This window comes from Myotis myotis, unplaced genomic scaffold, assembly GCF_014108235.1.
Source record: "Myotis myotis isolate mMyoMyo1 unplaced genomic scaffold, mMyoMyo1.p scaffold_m19_p_82, whole genome shotgun sequence".
NCBI classification, from domain to species: Eukaryota; Metazoa; Chordata; class Mammalia; order Chiroptera; family Vespertilionidae; genus Myotis; species Myotis myotis.
In genome coordinates, this window is record NW_023416393.1 from 56,855 (window position 1) to 84,383 (window position 27,529).

General features: G+C 48.4%; 1 protein-coding gene and 1 long non-coding RNA gene across 3 annotated transcripts in view; one reads left to right on the top strand and one right to left on the bottom strand.

Annotated features, from left to right (window-relative positions):
• Window positions 1–27,438, top strand: part of LOC118662409 (patr class I histocompatibility antigen, A-126 alpha chain-like) — a 50,623-nt gene extending 23,185 nt beyond the window's left edge. The window contains exons 1-5 of one of the 2 annotated variants that reach the window (XM_036320914.1): window positions 24,872–25,013; window positions 25,238–25,507; window positions 25,714–25,989; window positions 26,578–26,853; window positions 26,973–27,281. In XM_036320914.1, the coding sequence (XP_036176807.1) occupies window positions 24,941–25,013; window positions 25,238–25,507; window positions 25,714–25,989; window positions 26,578–26,853; window positions 26,973–27,223 (1,146 nt within the window). In that variant the 5' untranslated portion in view covers window positions 24,872–24,940 and the 3' untranslated portion in view covers window positions 27,224–27,281. Of the gene's footprint in view, window positions 1–24,871; window positions 25,014–25,237; window positions 25,508–25,713; window positions 25,990–26,577; window positions 26,854–26,972 lie in introns of those variants that run through there. The other variant, XM_036320913.1, reaches the window with a different exon arrangement.
• LOC118662411 lies at window positions 9,321–12,366 on the bottom strand. Its single transcript, XR_004969758.1, has 3 exons — window positions 12,216–12,366; window positions 11,073–11,243; window positions 9,321–10,335 (listed from the first exon to the last, which is right to left on the bottom strand). It is a non-coding gene; the product is annotated as an uncharacterized LOC118662411 (long non-coding RNA).
• Window positions 27,439–27,529: the final 91 nt, after the last annotated feature.

Consider the following 27,529-nt stretch of genomic DNA (forward strand, 5'->3'; position numbering starts at 1 on the left):
GAAGGACGCAAATGGCCTCAAGCCACCACAGAAAGTCTTTTTACATCAAGGAGTAACAGCTGGGTGTCTGTAGGTTTTCAAGGATAAAATGCAAATACCAGCAAAACAAACCAACACGGGAAACTTTATATAGATAAGTTGCATGTATCTATACACATCAATTGGCTCAGGCTACACAATGGGAGCATGTCTACAACACGTTGTTATGAGTCCTGTGCTGAGTAAATACAGTGTGGTCCTCAGTGCCTCTCTACTGTCTGAAACCATCAGCAGCTCATGAGATGCTCCTAACAGCATATGTGTGCCCTGAGCACCCCCAGCAGGAAACCTGGGGTTGTGCTGGCAGAACCTTTGAAAGGACAGCACTGAGGGTTGGCCTTCCGCCTGAAATATGGGCTGAGAGCTTTAGGATCAATCCTTAGGCAAGTGCAGTTTGTGCCTGAGGTCAGCTGGGGGTCAGGAGGTGCTGATCCATGAGGCAAGATCACTGATTTCCCAGCCCTGGGTCCTGGTAACCATCTACTCATGCTTCCTGTTTCCCAGGCAATTGCTACTAAAGGCTGATGATGGGCTGGGAGGGCAAGGCCCCAGGCTGAGGAGGGCCCCTTTGACTAAAACTTGATCTACACTCCACTATATAACAATAGGCACTTGTTTCTCTGACCAAGTTACTTAGTGCAAAGTAGAGAAGGCTGGTAAAACATACTACCTTGTGCTGGTTAAGCCCTGAGCCAGTAATCAGTGCAAATCTGCAGAAATAGCTTAGTAGGCTCTTTACTTACCCACAGGCCAGGTCTAGCTGCCTGTGCACTCAGATAAGCCTCTTGCTCTTTCTAACTGTGTTCATATAGCAAGAGACCATGCATGGCAGGCAGCGGAGTTGCTATAAGCTTGTGTAAAGCAGGAAGAAGTTGTGGGGTGACAAAGCTCTCCTACTCCCTTCCAAAATGAACCCACATAGCTCACAGTTGGACACACTGACTTACAAACCGTTAGAGATCTTGGTCCTGGAGAGCTGGGCTCTTTGTGTTTGCATGCAATTTGCAGGTGCTCAGGAATCCTGCATTTCCTTCCAAAGATGCTGGCTGAGTCCTTAGGCTGTGTCCTTTAGTGCCCTGGGTTCTATCCCCTGCTTCCTAAATCTGTGTTTTTCTCTCCAGCTCAGCAGGTTTCTGAAGGACTTTCATTTTTGGCCAGGATGGCATACAAGGCAGTCAAGATGATAATGTTTTTAGGTACAAATAGCAGAAAATAAGATTTTCCTGATTATATAAGTAATAGCAACTCATTAATGAGCATTTAGAAGATGCAAAAGAATAGTTTTAAAGGTGCCTATATTTTCACCACCCTGAGATAAGTCAATTCAATCTTTTCTCTTTTGGAATTTGCAGTTAAGATACAAGCAATTGGCTCTGGCCGGTGTGGCTCTTTGGTTAGAGCATAGGCCTTTGCACCAAAGGGTCATGGGTTTGATTCCTGGTCAAGGTCATGTGCCTGGGTTGCAGGTTCAATCCCCCACCGTGGTGGGGGCGTGTCCAGGAGGCAACCAATCAATGTGTCTCTCTCAGATCCATGCTTTCTTTTCACTCTCTCTAAAAAAATCAATGGAAAAAATATCCTCTGGTGAGAATTAACAACAACAGCAGCAAGATACAAGCGATTGGAAGTGTGACAGAAGCTACAGAGACAGAGAAAGAACTATGACGTAGGTAGAGCCCCAAGTGGGAGTAAAGTAACTCTCGAAGCTGAGGACACTTAGATCTTCGCAACTCAAAGTCTGGTCTGTGGGCCAGTAGCATTGGCATCACTAGGAGCTTGTTGGAAATGAGGGAAGTTAATCTGTGGATGTGATGCTGTCTTCAGTTAGGTCAGTGGTTCTCAACCTTGGCTGCACATTATAATCACCTGGGGATCTTTTTAAAATCCTAATTTCTGGGCCTCATCCTCCAGGAATTCTGTTTCTTTGTTACTAATGTTGTGGTCCCACCTCATAACAAAGAAACAGAATTTCCGGAGGAGGAGGCCCAGAAATCAGGATTTTAAAAAGATTCCCAGGTGATTCTAATGTGTAACCAAGGTTGAGAACCACTGCCTTAGATGATTAGTGCTAGTATTTACCTTTAAAATTGAATCTGGTGGACAAATTCGTATCTTCACTGTGGATCTATGCACGTAAATTTTTAATTTTGGTATGCTACTTGTTCTTTTGTCAAGAATTGGCAGAGGACATGGGAGGGGAGCAAGGAGAAGGACAGAAAGCAAGGACAGTGGGAGAGGAAAAGGCCAGGCCTAAGACCCTCAGGAAAATCTAGGCAGTGAGCTTCAAAAAGTCGTTGCAGGGTTAAAATAAAACATGAAAATGGATAGTAGGATAAGGAGTGAATTTTTTTTTCTTTCTGCTCTTCTATATTTATTAAATTTTCTACAATGAATAGGTATTGCTTTTATAATGAGAAAAATAAAGTATTTTTTAATTAATGTCATATGTCATTGGAAAACAACCAAAGGGAGAAAGGACTTCAGATGAACAGTGAGCAAATATCTAGCGGGAAAGAGGAAGCTGTGATGGGGTAAAATTGTCTGCTTACTCACAGGTAAAAGACCACCAACAATCTCAAATGCAAAACCGGGGAAAAGCATTAGCATCAAACAACTTCCTCACAGCTCTTCAGAGCACATGGAGTGAACTGTGCTTGGAAAGTAGAGATTATCACATGGAGAGAGTTGCGGGGTTGGGAATGGGGGGTGGAGACCACAGACCTTCCAAGGCCCACCTTCCAGTCTGACAGCACAGCAGGCTCTGCCCAGCTGTGGTTAGTTTCCTGGGGAAGTTTGACTTGTGGGGTGAACCCTGAGTGCAGGGCGAGTGGTGAGCAGCTGCACCAGGAATCAGAGGAGCCATAGGGCTGCACCCCGACTGTGAGGGCTGAGCTCCCTTTACTTATAACGTTGTCGTGTCCTACAATGCGGTATTGTTTGAACTCCCAAACCTACGTTTCTATGGAAATTAGGGAATGATTGTTTCATAGGATTCCAGGCTCCTTTGGGGTTTCAAAGATCTTTTGCATCTTTTTCTCATTTAAATCTGGTTTAGATTTTTTTTTATTGATTCTTCACCTTCAAAGGAAGGATTATTGAAATCTTTCCACCAGCTTCTGAGAGGTGTGGTAAACTCTCCCACTATGATTTGAGTTTGTCAGTCTCTACGTGTGGCATCAACTTTTTCCCTTTATAAATATTTCATGTCTCTGTTGCTGGGTACATATCAGTACCTGTTTGTTAGAGTTTCCTGGTTATTCCTTTTGTGATGATAATGTCTCTCTCTGTATTCCTTCTCTCTTTCACTGGGGTGCAAGCCCAGGACAGTGCAGGTGAGGAAGTGAGGAAGTGAGACCAGGGGAGATGCCAGGCTGTGAAGCCCAGTTGCCCTGCTGGCAGCACTTGCCAAGCAGCGCAGAAAGCACAGCACTCTGCTGAGCGCGGTTCTGTTCTCTGGCACAAGGGCATTCTCCGAAAAGGTTGCAAGAAGAGACTGAGTTTATCTGCCTGGCTCCCTCCTTGCTCCCCCTTACCCTTAATCGAGTTCCTTCTGATGGGGACCTACCTACCCCACATGTCAGTATTGTCTCATCTGCTCTTCAGACACTCCCTGGAAGCAAGTCCAATGTCCTGAAACGTGACCTGGAGGGGAGAGGAATGTAGGTGTGTGTGTGTGTGTGTCTGTGTGTGTGTGTGTGTGTGTGTGTGTATGAGGCAGTGGAGAGAGTCTGAGAAGGAAGACAAGCTTTGTACCTGGTCTGTTATAACTAATGTTCTTACTTAATGCCCTGGAGTCAATTTAATAAAAACTGACGCCCTCAGAGAAAGAGCGACAAACTCAAAATCAATTGAATACGTATGTCTCCAGCACTCACCACATGCAAGTTACCGCGCAGGGTGCTCTGAAGGGAAAACAATGTGTCAGCCATGATTCTGGGCCTCCTGAGAGACAGGCCGTCTCTAGAGGAAGGTTTTGGGTTTAGACAGATTTGGATTTGAATGTCTGCTCTGTGTCTTGCGATTTGTAAATATGAAAAAAAAAACCAACATTGAACTTTTAAGCTTTGGTTTCCTGGAGATGATAATAGTTCTTGCCATACAGGACTATAATAGGATTGAAATGAAATAATAATGGTAAGGTAGCCAATATGTTTGATTAACATTAAGTGTCATTTCCTTCTTATGGGCTCAAATCAAAGGATCAAGACAAATAGCTACAAAAATAACCATTAGAGGCAAAGGATCAGCATAGAACCCTGAAGTCCAGACTATTCAAGTGGAGGACGTTCTGGGACGGCTTCCAGGCCTGCAGGGGAGGAGAGAGCATTCCTTCCCCCTCCTGGTGCACAGTGGGCCTTAGTCAATCTTTTCATATCGGTAGGGTTGGTCTCTGGCACCCATCCTTATGTGTGTGCCCCTCCCTGCCTCATGTTCTGGTCCCTCGCTGCGCTTTTCAATCATAGGATTTCCTTTCTAGGCCCCACTTTCTTTCTCAGCGTTTTCTTTGTTTTTTTCTTAGTGTATATTTTTATAATAAATACAGCACCCACATATCAAATGTTTGGTTCAGGGGAGTCTAAAAAAGCAGCAAAGGTTTTTAATTTCCTGTTTGAAAAAAGAACGTTGTATTATTCATACAAGAAGCATGTGAACGCAACTCCTTTTCTAATCAGATAGAAGGGGTGAGGCTTATCAAGAGCTATGACACACGCTTCTCCTCCAGTTAGTCATGTCTCCTGTGTTCCCATCTAGACTGGGCCTCTGCGCAGTGAGTCGGGCGTGAAGTAGGCCTGGCTTCCTGTTCTTTCACCTGATGTTTCCAGAAGTCGGCGAGAGAAGGCAAGCCCCACAAGGCTTAGCTGGCACGTCTTTCCGTTTAACCGGACAAGGTCTTCCAGAAAGGCCGCAGCCAGTTGCTGTTGCCGAGTGACCTTCGTCCCGGCTTTTAGGTGGCGGTGGCAGGTCGAGGAGTGAGCAGAGGCAATGCTAGAGCGGAAGCAACTGGATTGGCATCGGGGCGAGGGGTCTGTGGCAGGACCAGTTACTTAGCCCCGTGAGGCCTCCTGTCCTCGCGTGTACAATCTCAGTGGCAAACCACACCTCATGAAATCAACAGTATATGAGATCACGTGACTCATAAAACATTTGACTGCTGTGTGCTAAGTCCCAGGACACAGATTTGAGCAAGATAAAATCCCTGCCCTGCCCTGGGGCAGAATCTACCAGGAAAGGCAAGTGTGTAAGCAGGTGTCTCCAGTGTGACAGATGGTTCACAAGATGGGAGAAGGTGTCCAACACACACAGGGTCAGGTACACATGGCCACCCATGGGGAGAGGCTACACTCTCAATGATTCTCACTTGTGTAAAACTGCTGCCACACATGTAGCAAGGGCAGGCTTGTCTTTTAAGTTAACTCCCTGACAGTTTTCAAGTAGGGAAACTCCCGGGTAACCCCTTCCTACCACAGCCCCACAGAACCTCTGCTCTATACACTACCCTTGGGTAACATAAGTCATAAGTTAACCTTCAATGTCCACTTGCTTGCTAATCTGAAATCTGTATCTTCAGTTCAGATGGTGCTGCTGAGCTCCAAAACTGTAGACTGGTTGACATCTTCTGGACGATCCACGGGTTCCTTGTTTGCAATAAAAGCAAAACTGAACCCAGGGCCCTTCCCCTTCCCCAGACCTAATCCTACCATATCCCTTATTGTCTTGAAGGACACGCAGTTTGCCTGAGCTAACTGCCTTAGAGTCGTCCTAGACTTCTCCCATCCTCTGTGCCATTTTAAGTCAGCCACCAAATCCTATAATTGCCACCTGAAATATATAATATATATCCCCACCTCTCTATTCCCACTGCCTGATCTCACTTAATACCTGTAGTCATCTGTCATCATTATTTTCTGGACTATCACAATGACCTTCTTGTCTACTTCAAAATGTTATTTCCTCCAAACTATGTTTCTTTCCCACAGATAGACCTGATGATGTCATCCCCAGCTACACTTCTTCGAATGGTCTTCCCTCCCTCCTCTTAACCAGTGGTTCTCAACCTTCCTAATGCCATGACCCTTTAATACAGTTCCTCATGTTGTGGTGACCATCAACCATAAAATTATTTTCGTTGCTACTTCATAACTGTAATTTTGCTACTGTTATGAATCATAATGTAAATATCTGATATGCAAGATGTATTTTCATTGTTACAAATTGAACATAATTAAAGCATAGTGATTAATCACACAAAAATATGTAATTATAGATGTGTTTTCGCATGGTCTTAGGCGACCCCTGTGAAAGGGTCGTTCAACCCCCAAAGGGGTCGCAACCCACAGGTTGAGAACTGCTGCTCTTAACCCCATTACTACTATGTCTTACTCCTCTTGCTGCCTGATCAGTTCTGGGCCAGGGTCACCTGGTGTATTCTAGGGAAGGAAGGTGCCTGAGTAAAGAATTACAGAAGAGATTTCCTCCAGTGAGGGAATTTCTATTTGGGAAGCACTGGAGAAGTCAAATAGCATCAAGGTGATTTGGTGGTCTCTTACCGAATACCTGGGTGTGTGTCAGGCACCAACCAGTTGCTTAGCTGTGGTGATTAAAATAGATGATTTGGGCACTTGAGTTGGGAGAACGGCAACATAATGAGTTTGTGCCATCATTTGCATATATACAGAACTGCCAGAGCATGGAGCTGGAGTCATGACTTGAAGGTTGAATAGGAACTTGCCAGGCTGCATGGGGAGATAAGGCAGCCAGAAGTTACAGCAAGAGGAGGCATGATGCTTGGGAAATAGCCAGCAGTTCATTGCTGTAGGAGCATGGGGTGCTCAAGGGAGCATGAGAGTGAAGCGTTCATTCATTTACATGTTCGTCAACAAATACTTAGTTAATATCCTTTCCAGAGTCCCCTAGTAGTTCTCTAAGTCCCAGAAAGCTGTGCCAGCCTCGTGGCTTAAGTCAAGACTGTGAGCATCGCTTGTGAGCAGATAGAGTCTAAGTGAAGTCACCGTTGGTCTATTGCTACCCTCTTCTCCACCTCCACTCTCCGTCCCCATAACATTTAAATCCTTAAATAATTTACCTAGTATCTGCCCATACATTAGAGATGTCATCCTTTAAGAGACTGAGATAAAATAAACACAGTTAAAGAGAAAGAGCTTCAACAGCTCTATAGAATATAGAATATTGCCACTGTAAATATTTCGGACAAAGGCACATGCTTTAAGTCAAGTCCCTGCCACATTCACCGTGCCATTTTCATGTTTTAAACTATCAGTGTTCAATCATTGCTCCTGTATTGACAGTCTTTTGTGTGAGTTTCTCCCTATTAGGTAAGCCTGTCATTTGAAAGAATTCTTAGGGCAATGACTATCATTACAACCCAAGGCTGAACTGGAAAGTGCAGTGATGTGACAGCTTTGCGATAGGAAGGGTGGAGAGAGGATGAAGGCTTATAATTTCCTGTGAATGTCTTGAAGTCTGACAGTAGCCCTGCCCTCGTGATGTAAATGTGCAGTAACGTGGAGATTTGGGAGAGAATAAGCGACAGACATGCCCACCAAGGCACTGTTGCTTTGACTACCAGTCAACAAGGAAGAAAGCCTCGCACGGTGCTGAATTCTCCACAGCATCTTTAAAGGGAAGGGTCTGGAACAGTACTTCCCAGCATTTTGGAACAAGTGGGCCTCTTTTGAATGTCAAAACTCTTCATTCCTCACATGAAATGACTTGTTCTTTTTGAAGACATTATTTGAGGAAATATATAATAACAAGCAACTGCACATGTGTTACTTTGAAATACACTTTTTACTTCATTATCCACAATAACTTTTATGGATACCTGAAAAATATGATGTATTCAGCCAACCAACAAAGCTTGGCCCTTATGTATTTAATGATGTTTGCAACGGCCCATTAATTGTGATTTCCTCCTGCCCCTACTTCAAGGTCACAAACCTGTAATAGTGTGTTCCTTGTATTCATTCATGTGTTTATTCAATTATTTCTTTTCATTAAAAACAAAAATGTATTAGGAGCCTCCTAAATTCTGAGCATCATCCTACAGGTCATAGATATAAAGTCGACAAACAGCTAGTGTCTGCCCTCCAGGACTTTAAGTCCAAGTAGGGAGATAGATATCAAAGGAGGATGTGGTCAGCTCTGCTGGGGGAGAGGTGTATCAGTCAGCTATTGCCACAATGATGCTATGCAATAAATTGCTCAAAGACATGCTGGCTTAAAACAGAAATCTGCAGGCTCATGGTCTGCAAGATGATGACCAATTCCCTGGCTGCGTTCGGCTTCAGGCTTTGAGCTCCAGGCTCCAGGCTCCATGCTGCAGATTGGGTTCAGGTTTGCTTCTCACAGCTCTCATCCTCCTTAGATCAGATTATGTTCCCATAGATCAAGGTTGGGGAACGTCTGGCCCGAGGGCCAAAATCATTTGGCCTGGCCCTGCAAAGGCATTAGGGCGAGTAAATTAAATGCTAGGCCAAATATAGCAGGCTAATTGTGTATGGCCCAAGAATGATGTTATAAATATCCAAATGGCACTTGACATAAAAAAGGTTCCCCACCCCTGTCACAGATAGAGGTCAGTCAAGAGCCAGAGCCTCCAGTTGTGCAAAAGTTGTTCAAGCCTTTGTTCTTGCTGCAGTCACTAAATGCCATTGACCAAAGCAAGTAGCACGCCCAGTGTCAATGGACAGGGGGGTATACTCCGCCTTTCCGTGGGGGAGCTGTGGATGCTACTACAGAAAAGTGAAAAACTGGGACCCAAACTTTAATTTGCCACAAAAGAGAACCTTCAATCTATATCCTGAGAGATGATTACAAGCTTATCAGGTGCATCTAAACATCTGAAATCCGGATCAGGAGGAATTAAGGACGGTTGGTGCACAGTATTTGGCCTAAAAGAAATGAGGGGTAGGAGCTGGGGCTGTTTGGAGGCATCCATGCTCAGTGTCCTCATGGTATATACTGGGGCCATTGGTGTGTAGAGATGGGCACAGCCTTTGCATGCCAGAGCCAGATGGATCTAGAGCATCGGTTCTCAACCTGTGGGTCGCCACCCCTTCGGGGGTCGAACGACCCTTTCACAGGGGTCGCCTAAGACCATTGGAAAACACATCTATAATTACATACTGTTCTTGTGATTAATCCCTATGCTTTAATTATGTTCAATTTGTAACAATGAAAATACATCCTGCATATCAGATATTTACATTACGATTCATAACAGTAGCAAAATTACAGTTATGAAGTAGCAACGAAAATAATTTTATGGTTGGGGGTCACCACAACATGAGGAACTGTATTAAAGGGTCGAGGCATTAGGAAGGTTGAGAACCACTGCTCTAGAGCTTTAGTGAAGGCCTCATCCTCCTGATAGACCACGACGGGCCATTTAAGTCAGTGTCTCCGTTATGATGACAGTGACACTTAAAGGAAGAAAAGCGGGACTCACACTCTGGGCTGCCTCTGCAGTCACCCATCCTCATGCTGCTGTCTCCCGAGGACTGAGGCTGGGGTTTGTGTTAGTTTCCTGTTGCCACTGTTAACAAATTACCTCAACCTTAAATGGCTTAGAAACAGCACACATGCATTGTTTTACATGTGGAGGTTAGAAGTCTGAAATGGGTCTAAGAGCTAAAATCAAACCTGTGGAGAGTGGCTACAGCGTTTGGACAGGTTTAAGCCTTGGACTAATGAGGGGGCACGGTTCTCTCCTGGCAAAGCCATGTGCAAGTCCCAGCTTGGAGGGCAAAGCCCTCCCAGCACAATCATAGACAAAGGCAATAGTTGTAAGCTTGACCTAAACCTGTGATCCCAGGTGGGTAAGGGATATAGACTGCGGGAGGTGCAGCAAGTGCCCAAAACAAAGCTTGATAGAGTTCAGGTGCATGTAATTGAGTAGATTCAAATCCCCCAAGAACATTGTAACATCTTGACCACACTCTTAACTTGCTTGTGGAATCTGGCTATAAAATAAAGACTCCGTTTTCAGGCTGTGGTACTGTTTCTCCATCCGAGAGCAGTGTCCCACCTAGCCCCAGCTTTACTCTCTTGTCTGTCTTCTTTAATCCTCACCAACCCCCCTCAGTTTCATCCCTGGCCGTGCTAAGCATGGCTCTCAAACCTATTCTGGAGACGATAGGACAGGTCTGTGTCCTTGCCTTTGCCAGTTTCTTGGGCCCAAATGCATTCCTTTGGTTTGTGGTTCCTTCCTCCATCTTCAAAGCCAGCAGTGGAGCATCTTCAAAATTTTCTCTGATCCTGAACATTGGCCTCCCTCTTCCACATTTTTTTAAAATTGATTTCAGAGAGGGAGGGAGAGGGAGAGAGAGAGAGAGAGAGAGAGAGAGAGAGAGAGAGAGAGAGAGAGAGAGAAACATTAGGATGAGAGAGAATAATTGACCAGCTGCCTCCTGCCCACCCCACTGGGGATTGAACCAGCAAATGGGGCATGTGCTCTTGACTGGAATCGAACCCCTACAACATAGTTCTCGGGTGAGGCATGTAGGAGGGCAAACTGAGCAATGCCTCCTATTAGTACAATGCTTATGACAGGCCAAACACTTTCATTTTTTATGCTCTCACTTTTGAATTAATAGCATGGTGAGCAGACAACCATTTTATAAGGGAAGACATTGAAATCCGGATTTGCTAAATGGCCACACAGCAAAGCAGTAGTTACGTGCTGCTTTTCAATGACCTCAGAGTACCCAGAATGTGTCCAGATTGGTCCTTGTCTCACTCTATTGCAAATATTGGTTACCCGTTTGCCTCACCACCTCTAGGCAAGCATAGAGTCTTCTATGCCCTGTGCCTCGGTAGTTAAAGACAGTGAAAGAAAATAACATTTTTAAGGCACTCTGGGTCCATCTTATGCTGGGGACTCTGTATGTGTAATTGATTCTTCCCCCTACTTGGAGGTAAGTAAACGTAGGCCCAGGGTCACGCAGGTCACAGCAGAGGCCGAGGCTGGAGTTCAAACCCAGACCTGCAGAAGCACTGAGCAGTTTCCATACCCTGATTTCTATTTGTTTGCTTCACAATGATTCACGACTATCCTAGTGGAGAGAATGTCTAATGCCAGTCGTTTCAGGAACAATCAGTGTGGCCTTGGTGCATTCACTGCATCTGTGAGCTGGTTCCTTCATGATGAGGGGTGGGAGGAGGTGACCTGCTTCCCTCTGTAACTGCAGAGATTGATATTCCCATTAGCACAGGAAGAGCTGGGGCTGAGACACAGATGTTTTTTGTTCAGAAGGGAGCAGCTTTTCCCATTAAGTCTTGGATAATTCCAGTTTTAAGACAGAATTTTCTAACAAAAACTACATAATTAATACATTTGTCCAAACCATAGACTGCACAACACCAAGAGGGAACCTTAGTTTAAACTATGGACTTGTAGTGATGTGTCAGTGCAGGTTCATCAGTTGTGACAGATGTACCACTTCGGGGGGGGGGGGCGGGGGGGGGGAAAGGAGGGGGTGTTCATAATGGGGGATGGGAGAGGGTCATTAGCATGTAGGGAGGGCATATGTGGGATATCTCCATACCTTCCCCTCAATTGTTCTGTGAACCTAAAGTCTAAATTAAGTTTATGTCTCTAAAGCTACATGTGTTTTGCCCAAATAAACTTTGACACAACTGTTTCAATTTTTCAAAGACATAGTGAATTTCCTTGAACTGTTTTCATTGTCTTTTTAAATTAAAAATCATAAAGTAATTCAAACATTTTAAAAAGGGAAATAACATGGCACCCAGGTACCTAATACCTAGATTTAGCAAATATTTATATGATATACTATCTTTTTCAATGTTTTATAGAAATAAGACATTACAGATAAAAGCCAAGTTCCCTGGTCTCCCATTCTTTCTCACTCTCTTAGAGGAAAATCACTAACCTGAAGGTGGTGTGCGATCTCCCGTTCCTTAATATGCACAAGACCTTTATCTAATGTCACTTTGACTACTTTTGAAATTTATATAAATGGCTTATACAAGAAATATTCTTTTGACAATATTTTTCACTCTGTTTTGATTTCAAGATATATCCATGTTTATATGTATAAATCTAGTTTATTCATTTTCATTGTTGTGTTGTATTTCATTGTCTGACTATAATGCTCATTTCCCCCTATGCGAGTGAATTTTTAAAATTTTACATTTAAAATAGTGCTGCAGCGAACGTCCTTCCTTCAATGCATCTCCTCGTTGCTGTGGGCTGGCATAACCTTTGGCCCCTGCTCCTCACACTGGGGACAGCGCACTCCTTCCGGCCCAGGACCAGGTGAGTGCAGAAACTGAGAACAGCATCTGCAAACTGTAAAAGCAACACAGCTGAGTACTTTTATGTCTATTCAGTCTAAGAATTTCAAAACTACTCAGGCTTTTAATTTATATGTCCGTTTTTTCTTTTTTCATTTTTATTGTATTTTATAAAAGTATTGAGCCTCAACAAGTTGGAGTTTTTTAAAGAAAACTTTGATTTTTCTTATAGACAGTTTGAGAATCTCTGCACAGTTCCTACTTAACAGTGGCGTTTCTGTCTTGATGGGTAGGTGCATCTTTGGCTCCACAAGCTGTTACCAAATCGCACTCCAGAATGGTCAAGTCAGTGTCCAATCTCATCTGCAGCCTAAGAGTTTCCTTTTCTTTTTTTTTTCTTTTTCTTTTTTAATTAAATCTTTATTGTTCAGATTATTACATTTGTTCCTTTTTTTTTTCCCCCCCATAACTCCCCTCCTCCCAGTTCCCGCCCCACCCTCCGCCCTAACTCCCCACCCACTGTCCTCATCCATAGGTGCACGATTTTTGTCCAGTCTCTTCCCGCATCTCCCACACCCCTTTCCCCCCCAGGAATAGTCAGTCCATTCCCTTTCTATGTCCCTGATTCTATTATAATCAACAGTTCATTCTGTTCATCAGATTATTTATTCACTTGGTTCTTAGATTCACTTGTTGATAGATGCATATTTGTTGTTCATAATTTGTATCTTTACCTTTTTCTTCCTCTTCCTCTTCTTAAAGGATACCTTTCAGCATTTCATATAATCCTGGTTTGGTGGTGATGAACTCCTTTAGCTTTTCCTTATCTGTGAAGCTCTTTATCTGACCTTCAATTCTGAATGATAGCTTTGCTGGATAAAGTAATCTTGGTTGTAGGTTCTTGGTATTCATCACTTTGAATATTTCTTGCCACTCCCTTCTGGCCTGCAAAGTTTCTGTTGAGAAATCAGCTGACAGTCGTATGGGTATTCCCTTGTAGGTAACTGAGTTTCTTTCTCTTGCTGTTTTTAAGATTCTCTCTTTATCTTTTGCTCTTGGCATTTTAATTATGATGTGTCTTGGTGTGGTCCTCTTTGGATTCCTTTTGTTTGGGGTTCTCCACGCTTCTTGGACCTGTAAGTCCATTTCTTTCACCAGGTGGGGGAAGTTTTCTGTCATTATTTCTTCAAATAGGTTTTCAATATCTTGCTCTCTCTCATCTTCTGGCACCCCTATAATTCTGATGTTGGTATGCTTGAAGCTGTCCCAGAGGCTCCTTACACTATGCTCGCATTTTTGGATTCTTTTTTCATTTTGCTTTTCCGGTTGGGTGTTTTTTGCTTCCTCGCATTTCAAATCATTGACTTGATTCTTGCGCTCCTCTGGTCTGCTGTCGGGAGTCTGTATAATATTCGTTATTTCAGTCCGTGTATGCTTAATTTCTAGTTGGTTCCCCAATATAAGATCGAGGGTCTCATTAGTTTTCTTGTAGATCTCATTAAGTTTATCGGCGGCTTCTAAACAGTTCTTGAGAGACCTTAAAAGTGTGGTTCTGAACTCTATATCTTCCATTGACAATTTTGTCCTGTTTCTTTGTCTCCGCATTTTGTTATGCTTCCTTGGTGCACCCCCTAGTGGTCTTTGTTCGCAGTCTTATAGTTAACTCTTGATTGTTGTAGCTAATTCCAGGGAGGGTTTGACCTCCAGGCCAAGTGGCTCTGAGAATCAGCTGTGTCAGCAGTGAGAGAACTTCTGTCCTCTGGGGAGGTGCTAATCTAGCCTTTGCCTGAGGCTACCCAGCGAATGCCTGCGTGCAGGGCTTGGGCGGGGCGGGTCGCACAGGATCAACAGGGTGGGCCGGAGAGAGCAGTTATGGCGGTTCTCAGTCCTGTCCCCAGGGGTTCTGCCTCTCTGAGTCCCAGCACCCGCTGCAAAGCTCAGAGAGAAAGCTGCACTCGCTCTGACCGAAGCCAGACAGTCCCGCTTCTCCCGTTTGAGTCTGGGTCCCTAAAGACTCGCCCGGATCTGGAGCTCAGAGTCTGCGACTCCCTCCCGATTGAAAACGCCAACCGCGCCCTCCGCCGCCAGCCCGCTCCGCGCACTCCGCACCTCAGGATTTGACTTCAGCACTGCGCCTCCTCTGAGTGTCCGTATGCGTTTCTCTTTCCTCCTAGTTGTAGGACTTCCACTCAGCCAGCGTTCCTGTGGTTCTGGGTGATGTCCCTTCCGTTTTTTGGTTTCACTTTTGAAGTAGTTGTTCAGAGCAGCAAACTCCGGCGTTAACCTCAGAGTTTCCTTTTCGTCATCATCACACTATTAGACTTTAAACCTTCGCCACTTGATAGCTGTGAAATATTTGCTTTTAATTAGCATTTCTCTGATTGATAGTGGTTTGTTAGGTTCCCATTTGTTAAATCCACTTTAACAAGATGGGTTTTCTCAATCTGAAGTTGTGGGGAAAGTATGTCTTTAGCAATCTATCTACAAGAAGTAAAGTGTTATTACAGGCATCACTGGTTTGATGAGGAAGAGCCTAAGGATAGCTAGTTCTGACTCGATGGAGGACAGGAAAGCAGGTTGTCACAGATTCATGCACAGGCAGTCCTTCAGTGTTGGTTTTTTTCCTGATATTTCGGTTTGGGGACAATCATTTCTGAATTGCCTGATTACATCTTCTCTCCATTTTTTCTAAGTAAAACAGAACCCGAAATGCAATGTGGATACACGAGAAAGCTTTTCAGTTTCTGGTCTGTGTTCTAACTTGTCCTGAGTGTGTTACAGAGTTTGACAGGACGGGCCAGAGGTGACAGCAATGAGGCAACACTGGGTCTGAGAAAAGTCACATGACCGATGCCAGCAGTGCAAAGAGCCACTCCATTTGGGGCCCTGATGCAAAGATTACCCCAAGACCGTGCCCTGGGAAACATAACTGCCAGGGGGCTCCTCAATAAAAATGTATTTTTTAAAATATCCAAAAAATTACCAAACACCATCACTGTCAACAACAAAACTCAGAAACAAAAGTAACTTTCTTATTTATTTATTTATTTTTAATATATTTTTATTGATTTCCCAGAGGAAGGGAGAGGGAGAGAGAGATAGAAACATCAATGATGAGAGAGAATCATTGATTGGCTGCCTCCTGCAGGTCCACTTATGGGGATGGAACCTGGAACCTGGGCATGTGCCCTTGAATAGAATCGTACCCAGGACCCTTCAGTCCGCAGGCCAATGCTCTATCCACTGAGCCAAAACCAGCTTGGGCCAAAAGTAACTTTCTTTACCTTGATGAGGCTTGATAAAACACCTCTGGTGCGTACTGGGTCATTTGAGTTGCATTGTTACTGTGGAATTGTATTTGAATATTTACCCTGAGGGAGTTTAATACCCAGAGCCTTGCCAAGCTTGCTCTGCACAGGTGTCCCATGCATCTGGGGAAACATCTGGGGTACAAGAGGAAGAAAACATCTAGAGTGGCCTATTGGATGCTGCTGGCACCCTAACATTTAGTGTGGCGGGAAATCTGTTCTTAAACGCACTGACTCCTTCCTGGGAAGCCCTCCTGCTGAATATGACTACAGACTCTTGACCAAAGGTTCACATGCCTGTCCTAGAAAGCAGCAAAAGAAGGCTGAGAAGACAACTGGGTATGCAGTGCTCAGGTTATTTACAGGCTGGCCTCCAGTACCTTCTGGAGAGCTTTTACATAGTAATTGGTCTTTGAAGGTGTTCTGCAACCTGTCCACCACTAGAGGGCGGAGCAGACCACTTCAGTTTTCAAGCACTTTCTCCAGGGGTGAAGTTGAAAGAAAGTTCTAAGCACTACATGCTGGGCAAACCTGTACATAAGATATCTCTCCAGCCCGTGACTTCATCCCACGGTGTGCTGGAGTGCTACGTGCTAACACAGGGGTTCTCCATCCTGCTGCACCCTCACTTGGGAGCTTCTGAAAAACACAAATGTCCAGTCCACCACCCCTCCTTCATTCTGATGTCATGTTTGAAAATTCTCTAGATTATTCTAACGTAAAGGCAGGATGGAAGCCTCTTGAGCTGTACACTGGTCATATTTCATAGGGGAAACAAAAAATCCCAATTAGGACATGGGCATCACCACCTTCTTCTCTTGAGCCCCAGGAATGAATTGGAACTTCTATGTGGCTTTTCCTTCCACCTTCAATACCTGGAGTGTTTAGTAGGTAAAATGTTGTCACAAATAAAATGACATTAAAATAAAAAGGAGTAGGGTTGGGAATGCTGCACAATATTTATTTTTACTGTTCTCAGCAGTCACCTTCTCATTTCTAGAGCTCCCACTCAGCTGGGCATGGTCAGGTCCTCCCTTCAGGATGCTCTGTGTACTGCTCTGCCCTCCCCTGGGGGTCCCAGCCTCGCCTCTGAACAGCAGGGGAGATGCTCAGCCTCCCAAGCTCCCTCTTGCCTCCTCCTGGACTGTGGGTGGCAGCGCCGCTGTGCTTTCCTATAGAGAACATGTGGGGACAGCCATGTGGAATTCTTCATCTTAGAGCATCTGCAAGACTTTCTTTTGCTACCAGTTACCTCCTCTCATTATTACACTAACACATTACTTGCCTTTGTCATGTGACTTAGTCTTTCAAATAACTTTCCCCTGTGATGGTCAACTTGGCATGTCAACTTGCCTGGGCCATGGGACGCCCAAATAATCTAGAGAAACGTTATTTCTGGGTGTCTGTGAGGATGTTTCTAGGAGAGATAAGCATTTGACTTGGTGGACTGAACAAAGCAGATTGCCCTGTCCGGGCGGGTGGGCACCATCTAAAGGTTGAATTCTCTCTCTCTCTCTCTCTCTCTCTCTCTCTCTCTCTCTCTCTCTCTCTCTCTCCCTCTCTGATACATTTCCCATCAGGACAGAGTGTGAGAGGAGGATAGAGATACAGGCGGTGGGAAGAAGGGGACTGGCCCTGCCACATGTCTCCGGTATCCAGCAATCCCTCCTCCAGTGTGCTGAATGGGAGGCTCATGGCAAGGGGCCGGGTCCCATAACTGTTACTCCAAAGTGGCGTGTTCTGTGCGGCAGGATGTCCTACATTTCGCGGGCACTTTGACTGAAACTAGGGCCCAAGACGGCTGCTGTCCATTAAAGGTGTCCTCTTCTGGCCGGAGAGCTGCATCAAGCACGAACTCCAGCAGAGCTCTACTGAGAAATAGCCAGGGCTGAGCCTTTCCTCCCTGGAAGCCTCATGCAGCTGAAAGGCAGAGCAGCCGCGGCACTGGCACGTCTCTGCCACTAGAGGGCGGGGCAGAGCCGCAGCTCAAGCACTGGATGCTGGGAGCTCCCTGTTGGGGCAGCTGTAGCTGTCAGGGACTGGAGCTGCTCATCAAACAGGCACAACCTAAGGTGGCAAATCTCCATCGGAGTTCAAACAGGAAAACAGCCACTACAATCTTACAGGGTGTGGGGGGCACTATTGACCTCAGAGCTCACAGAATGGGAGGGGAGTTGGGGGGTGAGGAAGGTCTGGATGTAGAACTGGGGGACCAGAGACACAGTCACCCACAGGCAGCAACACCAGCTGGGCCCACGCCTGGGGGAGCATGTGAGAAACTGCTCGTGTTGGCTGCTGAGATGCGACTGTGGGAACTGTCACCACCAGAGGCCCCAGTCCTGTGGGCTTCAGCCAAGGGCCGGCTGCTGTGGGCAGGTCAGACCGGCAGCTGGGAAGACGGGCTAGACCAGGAGCAGAGGACAGCGGGAAGAGCTGCCTCTTGTCTGCGGGTCACAGTGTCCGAGCACCACAGCCTTCAAGAGCAAAGGCCTCCTCCCCACCTGATTTCATTGTCATCATGTTCAAGCTTCTCTCTACTTTTTACCCCGATGTGTGCATCTCCAAGCAATACGGATTATCTTGAGTTTTACATAAATCTTGAATATTTAATACAAATAAAAGCATGCTACATACACACTTTTGAGGCTGTATTTTAGCTCAGCAGTATGCCTGACAAGTCATTATATGTATTTGAAGAGTGTTCATCTGTGTTGCTGTGTAACAGAACATTGAAGAAGTGACTCACACTTTATGTTATCCTTCCACTTGTTGTGGCCTTTGGTTTGTTTTCAGGGTGTGGAAATTGTAAACAATGTTGCTTTCAGTTTTCTTTTATGCTCGTGTATCTCTCAAAGGTATTCATCTAGGAGTGCTCTGTGCCCTGGGATGTGGCTCTCTCTGTGTTACGTTATGTTATGAACTCTGTACCCCAGTGCTCCCCGCCTTCTGGAAAGCTGGGAGCATTAGAGCACTTATCTCTTAGCCCATTGTATGCCATAAGCGTCTGCTGATTGGCCCACATTCAGGGTGACATGGAGGCTGCCAGCTCTGAGTGGGACGGGGACCTGGCAGGACACGGCAGCAGATCCACATCCCGGTGCAGTCAGCCTCCATCCAGCAGCCCCCCCGGCGCTGGGGTCAGTGGTGGGAAAGACTCTGTGGAGCTGAGCCAGGCACCAGCGAAGCAGCACAGTGCTGGCCCCGGGGGTTCTGGGTGAGGCCCCACCATCCACAGCAGACACATGTACCCCCTTCGGAAGCTGTTCTGGGTGTGTGACTGGGACCTGAGAAGACAGAGCACGTGGCCATGGGACACCAGCAGCCATGTGACTACAAGTGCCCACATGCCAAGACGGGCAGGACGGGCACAGGAATGGAGGGACCTCATGGCGGAGATGAGGTCCAGCAGCACTGACTCCATCTTACCAAGGCTGTCCCAGGTATGGCGGCCTCAGCATGTCCAGATGTCAGAGTGAGGCCAATACCGGGCCCTTATGTGGCTCAGTTTCCTTAGGTGACCAACTAGCCACCACGTGACAAGGTGACCACAGTGAGCCCTGCCCTCTTGAGGGTCAGAGGGTCATCCTCACAGGACAGCCCCCTAGTCCATGGTGGGCTCTCCTTTCCTGTGCTCAGAACTTCAGCCAGAACCACGATCTGGGGGCTCCAAACGCCTGCTCCATGGGCTTGGGCCTGCTCTTAGCACAGTGTCAGACCTGGGGCCCCAGGTCCCAGAGAAGGAGGTGCAGGCTGGGCTGTGCCATGGGATCCCCTGGTCATATCCCAACTGCACCGTCCAGGGGCTGCCGGCCACACAGGACCCTGGACAGGCTTCTGAAGCCGCGATGGAAGCACCAGCTCTGAGGAAACACCCTGAGAGGAGGGGTTACATCTCTCGGGACCCAGTGGATTATCGGGGCAGGGACCTCTGTGTGGTGCCGACTTCTTAACAGGAAGAGTGTGAGGGCCCAGGACCAAGGGGTGGAAACAGGGTGACCCACTGCCCGCCACTCAGCATCACCCACTGGGGATGTTGCACTTCCTGTCTCCACATCTCTGGGCTCTCCAGGGTGGGAGGTCCGGGTTCTTAGAAGTGGGGGTGCCCTACAAGGGGCCACCCAAACTATATTATGTTTGTCTCCAGGGAAGTGTGGGCTGCAGGTGCCTAGAGACCAGTAGGGGAGGAGTCCCCGCTCCGTGAGGCAGGAGGAATGACCCTGAGCCACAGGGTGTGGGGCTGCTGTCACTCAGTGGGGGCAGGAGGAGCATGTGGGGAACTGGGTACAGGACTTCCCTCCTGCTCCCTGTGCCTGTGAATGGACATGTACAGCAACCCAGCATGAGGAGGGCTGCAGTTCCAGGACCCAGACCCCTCACGAGGAAGGTTTGGGTCACACCCCAGGTAAGTCACAGGGGTCCCTACCCCTGAGCTGGGAAATCCATGGCAGCCCCTGTGCAGAGGCCCCGCTTCCCACGGGCTGTTCCCAGACAGTGACGGTGCACCGCAGGGACCCAGGCAGCCATTCCTGGGGTCAGGGCCTCCTCTGATGCTGGCAGTGGCTCAAGGACTGTCCTGTGGCCTCGCTCAGCCTCACTGAGATCGCCCAGTAGTGACCTAAGACACATCTAACAAACCTCCTCTTCCTGACCATCGGGTTGGATCTGGGTCTGCTGGCTCGCCCAGCGAGTTCTGGCTCCCTCTCCATAGGCTCTGACAGGTGTCCCCCTGGTACACACTGCTGAGGGCAATCCCACCTTAGAATGTGCTGCTTGGGGGACTCGGACTCACAAAATCATTCGCATCTCTCTGCCAGAGATCTCTTACCCCAATCGGGTAACATCCTTCTCTTTCCCCAACTTCTCCACCAGCATCGGCTCCCTTGTGCTGGCCTTTGTATTATCTTTCTGAGGTAACAGATGCTTATGTTTCAAGCCACTCAGGTTCGGGGAAGTTCCTTGCTCTGCAGTGAATAAGTCACAAGGCTCTCTTTAGTTTCTTTCAGTCTGCATCGCTCTTTCCTTGCACTTGGAAAACGTTACCTGCACTCACTATTTCCAGTTCCTGTCCTCCTGTTCTCTCTTTCATTCTGTCTTTTCTCCATTCCTCCTTCTTTTTTTCCTTCTCTCCTTCCTTTATGCTTATTATCAGATCTCAACCATATAAAACAATACTCTGCGGTTATGCTAAAGGAAGCATTACCTGGGTGTATATGTTAAAAGTATAGACACAAGGAATATGGAATAGAAGGAAAGGAAAGGAAGTAATTAATAGTCTGAAAAGAAAATGCCCAGGTGATTCTGCAACCAAGGACCTGACTTTCAACTCTTAATGCTTCTATTTAAGCTGAGATTCGTTTATTTTCAGAACAACAATATCAGCAACATGAAGTCTTCCACATTCCTGGTAAAAGTTTAAATAGGCACTCACACTTTTAAATCACATGAGCATCATGGAGTCTGGCTAAACTACAGACCCCACAGGGCCCAGCATTCCCACCCCTGACCACCCCCTCAGGGGGATTTCTTGCCTTCTGCCCCAGGAGACATGTTTGCAGCAAAAAATGGAATGACCACAGATACATCAATAGGAAAATAGCAAAATTTCAGTCCAAACATAAAATTTAAGACTTCAGCACTAAAAATAGAAGAACGACAGTCACAGATGAGAGATGACCCTTATTCATGCTGAGCCTCAGAAGACTCCATGCAGTACAGAACATTTAAAGCTGGCAAAACTAAATAACATTTATTATGGAGATATATACACTTATTATAAAATCTTTAGAGACTCTTATTATAAAATCTTTAGAGATTCCATCTGGGGGACCGGACTGTGAGTGTCAATGCCAACAGGAATCCCACAGTGAGGTGGCTGAAGGACACTGTATTCACTGCAAACAGTTGGATGCTGACAATTTCTATATATAAAAGGGTAATATGCTAATTAGACCAGACATCCTTCCTGATGAAACCATGGCCAGAGGGAAGCCAGCCCAGGTCCCGGGTGCCTGACAGAAGCCAGGGCCGGCAGCGGGGGAAGGAAGGCCTACTCTTGCATGAATTTTCGTGCATTGGGCCTCTAGTCTCTATATAAACTTAGACAAGGGTCCTGAGCTCAGATGAGGACACAGCTTTGTGACCCTGACCAGAGACCCCCATCCACACCATGCCTGCATTTCCAATTAAGATAATGTTAGCAAGCAAATGAGGGTTATTCTGAGCCACTAAGTTGTGGTGATATTTATTTACAGTAATAGAAAACTAATATATAGGCTCAGCTGTGCCACAGATAAGCACACAACATTTATTTCCACTGAAATAAATTTATGAGCTGACACATACAGTAGTTACATGTAATAAAATCTTTCCTAACTTTTTGGGTTTTTTATTTAATGATTTTATGTAATGCAATTAAAATTTTAATTGCCCTAGCCGGTTTGGCTCAGTGGGTAGAGTGTCAGCCTGTGGACTGAAGAGCCCTGGGTATGATTCCCGTAAAGGACCAGTACCTCGGTTGTAGGCTCTTCCCCCACTCGGGCCCTGGTCAGGGCGCTAGTAGGACACAACTAATTGATATGTTTCTCTCACATTGATATTTCTCTCTTCCACTCTTTCTAAAAATCAATAGGAAAATATCCTCAGATGAGGATAAAAAATATATACAATTGTCATTCATTCATTCAACAACAATTAACTTACTGTCTACTATGTACCAGAAGCAGCTCCATGTGATGGGAAACAACTTTGACCCAAAGCCCCTGCACTCCCATGTCTTACAGGCTAGAGGCTTCCCAGAGTGAGATGCAGCCACTGAAGCATTTTCAGAGCTGAAACTGCACAACCCGACTCACATTAGCAGGATTGCTGACCCTGTGGGGAGACTAGACCCTGGGTGGCAGGTGAGGGGGTGACACTATTGCCATGGTCAGGAGTGGGAGGGTGATAGAGACAGAGGGGTGAAGAGGCCTGAGGGGTGAGAGACAGAGAGGGGCTGGACGAGCAGGGGTGAGGAAGAGAGTGGAGGTAGAGGTTCTAACCCAGTGGAACTCTCAGATGTAAATGTGGTTTGTAGATCTATAGTAACTATATCCACAGAGCTAGCAGGGTGTTCTTTGAATTTGATACTAAATACATTCTGTGGGGCTGCCTAAAAACTAATTGCCACCTTATGTTAATCGGTTAAAAAGTACTTTGTCCCGACTATCTGGAATGGTATTTATCTTCCAAGTACATGGGTCATCTTTCTAACTGGAGTTTAAGCTATTTGAAGGCACAACCTGTGTGTCATAGACCCTTTTGTCTCCTTGTTTTGAGCACTCTATCCTGCAGTTAAAGGGCTGCCTCAATAGAAGTGTTTTGGCTGTGGTGGTGATAGTGGTGGTGATGGTGGTGGTGATGGTGATGGTGATGGTAATTGTGGTTGGTACTAAGAAGCAAAAAGGTTAGAGACAATTTGTTCCCTCAATATCAACAAAAGGAAGTGTTTGGACAAACATGTAATACTAGGGGCCGAGTGCACGAATTCTTGCACCTTGAAGAAACTGTGGGCCCTGAGGCTGTGGTGGGCAGCAGAGGATGGGCTGAGACAGGGGTAGGTCTCCGCCCATCCTCCGCTGCCCTGATAGCCCTTCAGGAGCAGGGGGAGGTGTAGAAGCCTTCAGGGGTGATCAGGGCCGACACCTGCAGCGGCTAGGAGAGGAGGCTGCCAGCCCCGATCTCCCATCAGGAGCAGGGGGAGGTGGAGAAGTGCTGAGGGGCGATTGGGGCCAGTGACTGCCACTCAAACCTGCTGATGGCACTGAGCAATCGGGGCTAGCGCCAGGCACTGGCAGTGTTTGCCAGTGGTAGCTCTGTCGCCAACAGCAGGTGCAAGTGCCTGGCAGGACCTCGGTGTGCAGGAACAAAGAATTTTCAGTAACCACCAGAGTCTCACCTTGATGACTGTGACCGGCACCTCGCCTTGATCTGGTGCCCCCGCTCACCTGCTCCACCATCAGGACATGGCCGACCCTGGCATGTTCCACGCACACGCCCTGGTGGTCAGTGCATGTCATCACGACCAGTTGTTTAGTTGTTCGATTGTTCTGGTTATTCCGCCATTCTGTCTATTTAAATATTAGCCTTTCATTACATAGGATGATTAAAACTCCTTTAAGAAAAGCACCACTAACTAGTAATCTATAATTCAGAGTACAGGCTGTGGAGCCAGACTACATTTGAAAGCCATTCCAACATCTATTTATTAGCTGCGTGACCTTAAGCACATTACTCAATCTCTCTATGCCTCAGTTACCTTGTCTCTAAAATGGGAATAATAATAATAAAACCCATGTTTGTGAAAAAAAAAATAAAATGTGCTCACTGCTTCCATGTGAGTAATTCATAAGGATGGGCAGGGCAGGAGCGCTGGTGAAGGGCACTGTGACCCACTGAGCACCTGCGACTGTGAGGATGCACAGGCTCCTGCTGAAATGCGCAGTCACACATGCTCCCTGGGCTCCTGTAGGGAGGGTGTGGGGGACGCACAGGGACAAGCTCAGGGCTGGGGAATGCTGGTCACTTCACAATGTAACAGCCCCAGCCGCACACTTCCTGTGTGGGAAGGAGAATTGAGGAGCTTTGTCACTCTGGCTGCAGGGCTGTTTAGACACTTTGCATATGAGGCCTCTGAAATCACTCATTTTACAGATTAGCTTCCTGATGTCCAGGCTTCCCAAGACTGTGGTCCCCCCTGCCCTTCGCTGGTCTTTTCAGGCCCAACTCCTCCAGGATTACAGAGGAGACCCTGTCCTCCGCCTCCTCTCACAGGGAGCTCACTCTCTGGCATCAAGGTCCCAGGGTGAGTTTTCCTCTAGAAGAGTCTAGGGCAGAGGTGAGGGTGGGAGGCAGAGGGCATTCCAGGGAGAGGGGTTCCAGGAGGAGAAGGGGAGGAAAGGGCTGGTCCCAGCCTGGGGAGTCTCCCTGGTTCTCACACAGCCCCTGGGCAGGACTGAGGGAGAGGGAGTGACAGAGCTCTCCGTGCAGGGGGAGGGGTCAGGGCAAGGTCCCAGGCCCCAGGCCTGGTCTCAGGGTCCCAGCCCCAGGGCGAAGACTGAAGCGGGAAGCTCAGTGTTGCGGGAGTCCCCACCTCCCCGCAGTTTCACTTCTCCCTCTCACAACCTGTGAGGGGCCCTCCTTCCTGGATACTCCTGACGCAGCCCCAGTTCTCACTCCCATTGGGTGTCAGGTGCGACAGAAGCCAATCAGCGTCACCTTTGTCCCCAGTTATAAGTCTCTGCGGACTCACCAGGAATCAGACTCCCCAGACGTGGAGGATGCTGCTCACGGGGTCCCCAAGCCTCCTCCTGCTGCTCTGGGGGGCCCTGGCCCTGACCCAGACCTGGGCGGGTGAGTGCGGGGGTCGGGAGGGAATGGCCTCTGGGGAGGAGGAGCGAGGGCACCCGGCGGGGGCGCAGGACCCCGGGAAAGGGCGTCTCCACCCCCACACCCCAGACCCCACCCCGTCCTGACCCCTCTCTTCTCCTTCCCGCTGCCCCTGTTCCGTCTCCCGGGCCCCTTCCCCTTTCCTGGAGGAGGGTCGCGGGTGTCAGCCCCTCCGCTCCGGCCCCCAGGCCCCCACTCCCTGAGATGGTTCTTCACCGCCATGTCCCGGCCCGGCCGCGGGGAGGCCCGGTACCTGGATGTCAGCTACGTGGACGACCTGCCTTTCGAGGGGTTCGACAGCGACTCCAGGAGTCAGAGGGCGGAGCCGCGGGCGCCGTGGGTGGAGCAGGTGGAGCCGGGCTATTGGGACAGGAGCACCCGGGACGCCAGGGACTCCGCACAGACTTTCCGACTGAACCTGAAGACCGCCCTGGGCTACTACAACCAGAGCCAGGACGGTGAGCCACGGGGGCCGGCCCCCATCCCCACGACGGGCCGGGGTCAACCGAGTGACCGGGTCCAAGCCTCACCCCCGCCCCCCCATACACACCCGGGAGGAGCCCGCGGGGACCTGGACCCGGTTTTACTTTCAGTTTCTGTTTAATCCCCGCGGGCGGGGCGGGGGCGGGGCTCAGTGGGCGACGCTGACCTCCGGGCGGGTCAGGGTCTCACACGCTCCAGTTGATGTTGGGCTGTGACATGGGACCGGACGGCCGCCTCCTCCGCGGGTATCACCAGTACGCTTACGATGGCACCGACTACATCGCCCTGAACGAGGACCTGCGCTCCTGGACCGCGGCCGACACCGCAGCTCAGATCACCCGGCGCAAGTGGGAGGAGGCCGGTGAGGCTGAGCGAGTCAGGAACATCCTGGAGGGCAGGTGCCTGGAGTTTCTCCACAGAGTCCTGATGATGGGGAAGGAGGCTCTGCAGCGCGCAGGTACCAGGGCCTGGGGCCTCCCCCCTCTCCCCTGGGGCTGGGGCTCCACAAGGAGACAGGACACAGGGTCAGTGTCAGACCCCCCTCCTGTGGGCCAGGAGACTGAGTCCGCCTGGCTTCTCAGTTCCAGTGACGCCCTCCCTTCTCTCAGGGACACCTAGGGGTGCAGTGTCTCAGGGACAATTAGAGGGGAGGCCAGCCTGAAGGAACTGAGCAGCGGTTCCCACTGACCCTGCAGTGGCTCTGGGACCCATGGGGGACTTCCTCTCTCAGGCCCTGCTCCCTGCCCCTCCCCCAGTGTATCTGAGGTCTGACCCCGACTTTTCTGAGTCCTTTGGCCTCCGCCCAGGACAGGACCAGAAATCCCTTTCTCCCCCTGAGACCTGCCTCACGCCCTGGGCTGTGTCACTCTGACTAGAACTTTCTAAAGAGGAGAGGTCATCCCCAGGTGCTCTGTCCAGGCTGGTGGTGCTGTGTGCTGCCTCGCCCTCCCCAGGTGCCCTGTCCACGCTCAGGTGGTCACATGAGGGCTGCTGGAGGGTCCCCTGACAGTGCCAAGTCCCTGAATTTCCTCCCCCTTCTCCTCAGACCCTCCAAAGACACACGTGACCCACCACCCCATCTCTGACAGTGAGGTCAGCCTGAGGTGCTGGGCCCGGGGCTTCTACCCTGCGGACATCAGCCTGAGCTGGCAGCGTGATGGGGAGGAGCAGACCCAGGACATGGAGCTGGTGGAGACCAGGCCTGCGGGGGATGGGACCTTCCAGAAGTGGGCGGCCCTGGTGGTGCCCCGTGGAGAGGAGCAGAGATACACGTGCCATGTGCATCACGAGGGGCTGCCCGAGCCCCTGACCCTGAGATGGGGTGAGGAGGGGCGTGGGCACAGAGCCTCTTCTCAGGGAAGCAGGGGTCTGTGGAGGACTTCAGTGGGGTCGGGGCTGAGGCCTGCGGTTCAGGGCCCTCACCTCCCCTTTCCTTCCCAGAGCCATCTCCTTGGGCCACCATCCCCCCTGTGAGCCTTGTTGTGGGCCTGGTTATCCTTGGAGCTGTGGTCACTGGAGCTGTGGCTGGAGCTGTGATGTGGAGGAGGAAGCGCTCAGGTAGGGAAGGGGTGGGGCCTGAGTGTCTTGTCTCACTGGGAGTTGCAAGCCCAGGTAGAAGTGTGTTCTGCTTCATTAAGGGCAAGTACCATCCCCACACGTGTGGTTGCCCAGTGTGGGGCCCTATTTGCTGACACTCACTCTTTCGTAAGACACGTGTGGAAATGAGGGACAGATTCATCACCTTGATGATTCTAGTGATGGGGCCTGGTTCCCAGCACTCCCAGGCCAGGGTGGAAGGTCCCTGCTGAGGACAGACCTCCGGGGGGAGGATGGTTGGTCCAGTCCCCACATGTGTAGTTTCCTCAGGTTTCCTGATCCTGCCCTGGGTCTGTAGTCACAGTTCTGGAAACTCCTCTGGACTCCAGGACTGGGAGTTCCTTTAGGACCTCAAGGCCCTTGGTCCTCACAGGATGTTTTCTTCCCACAGGCGGAAAAGG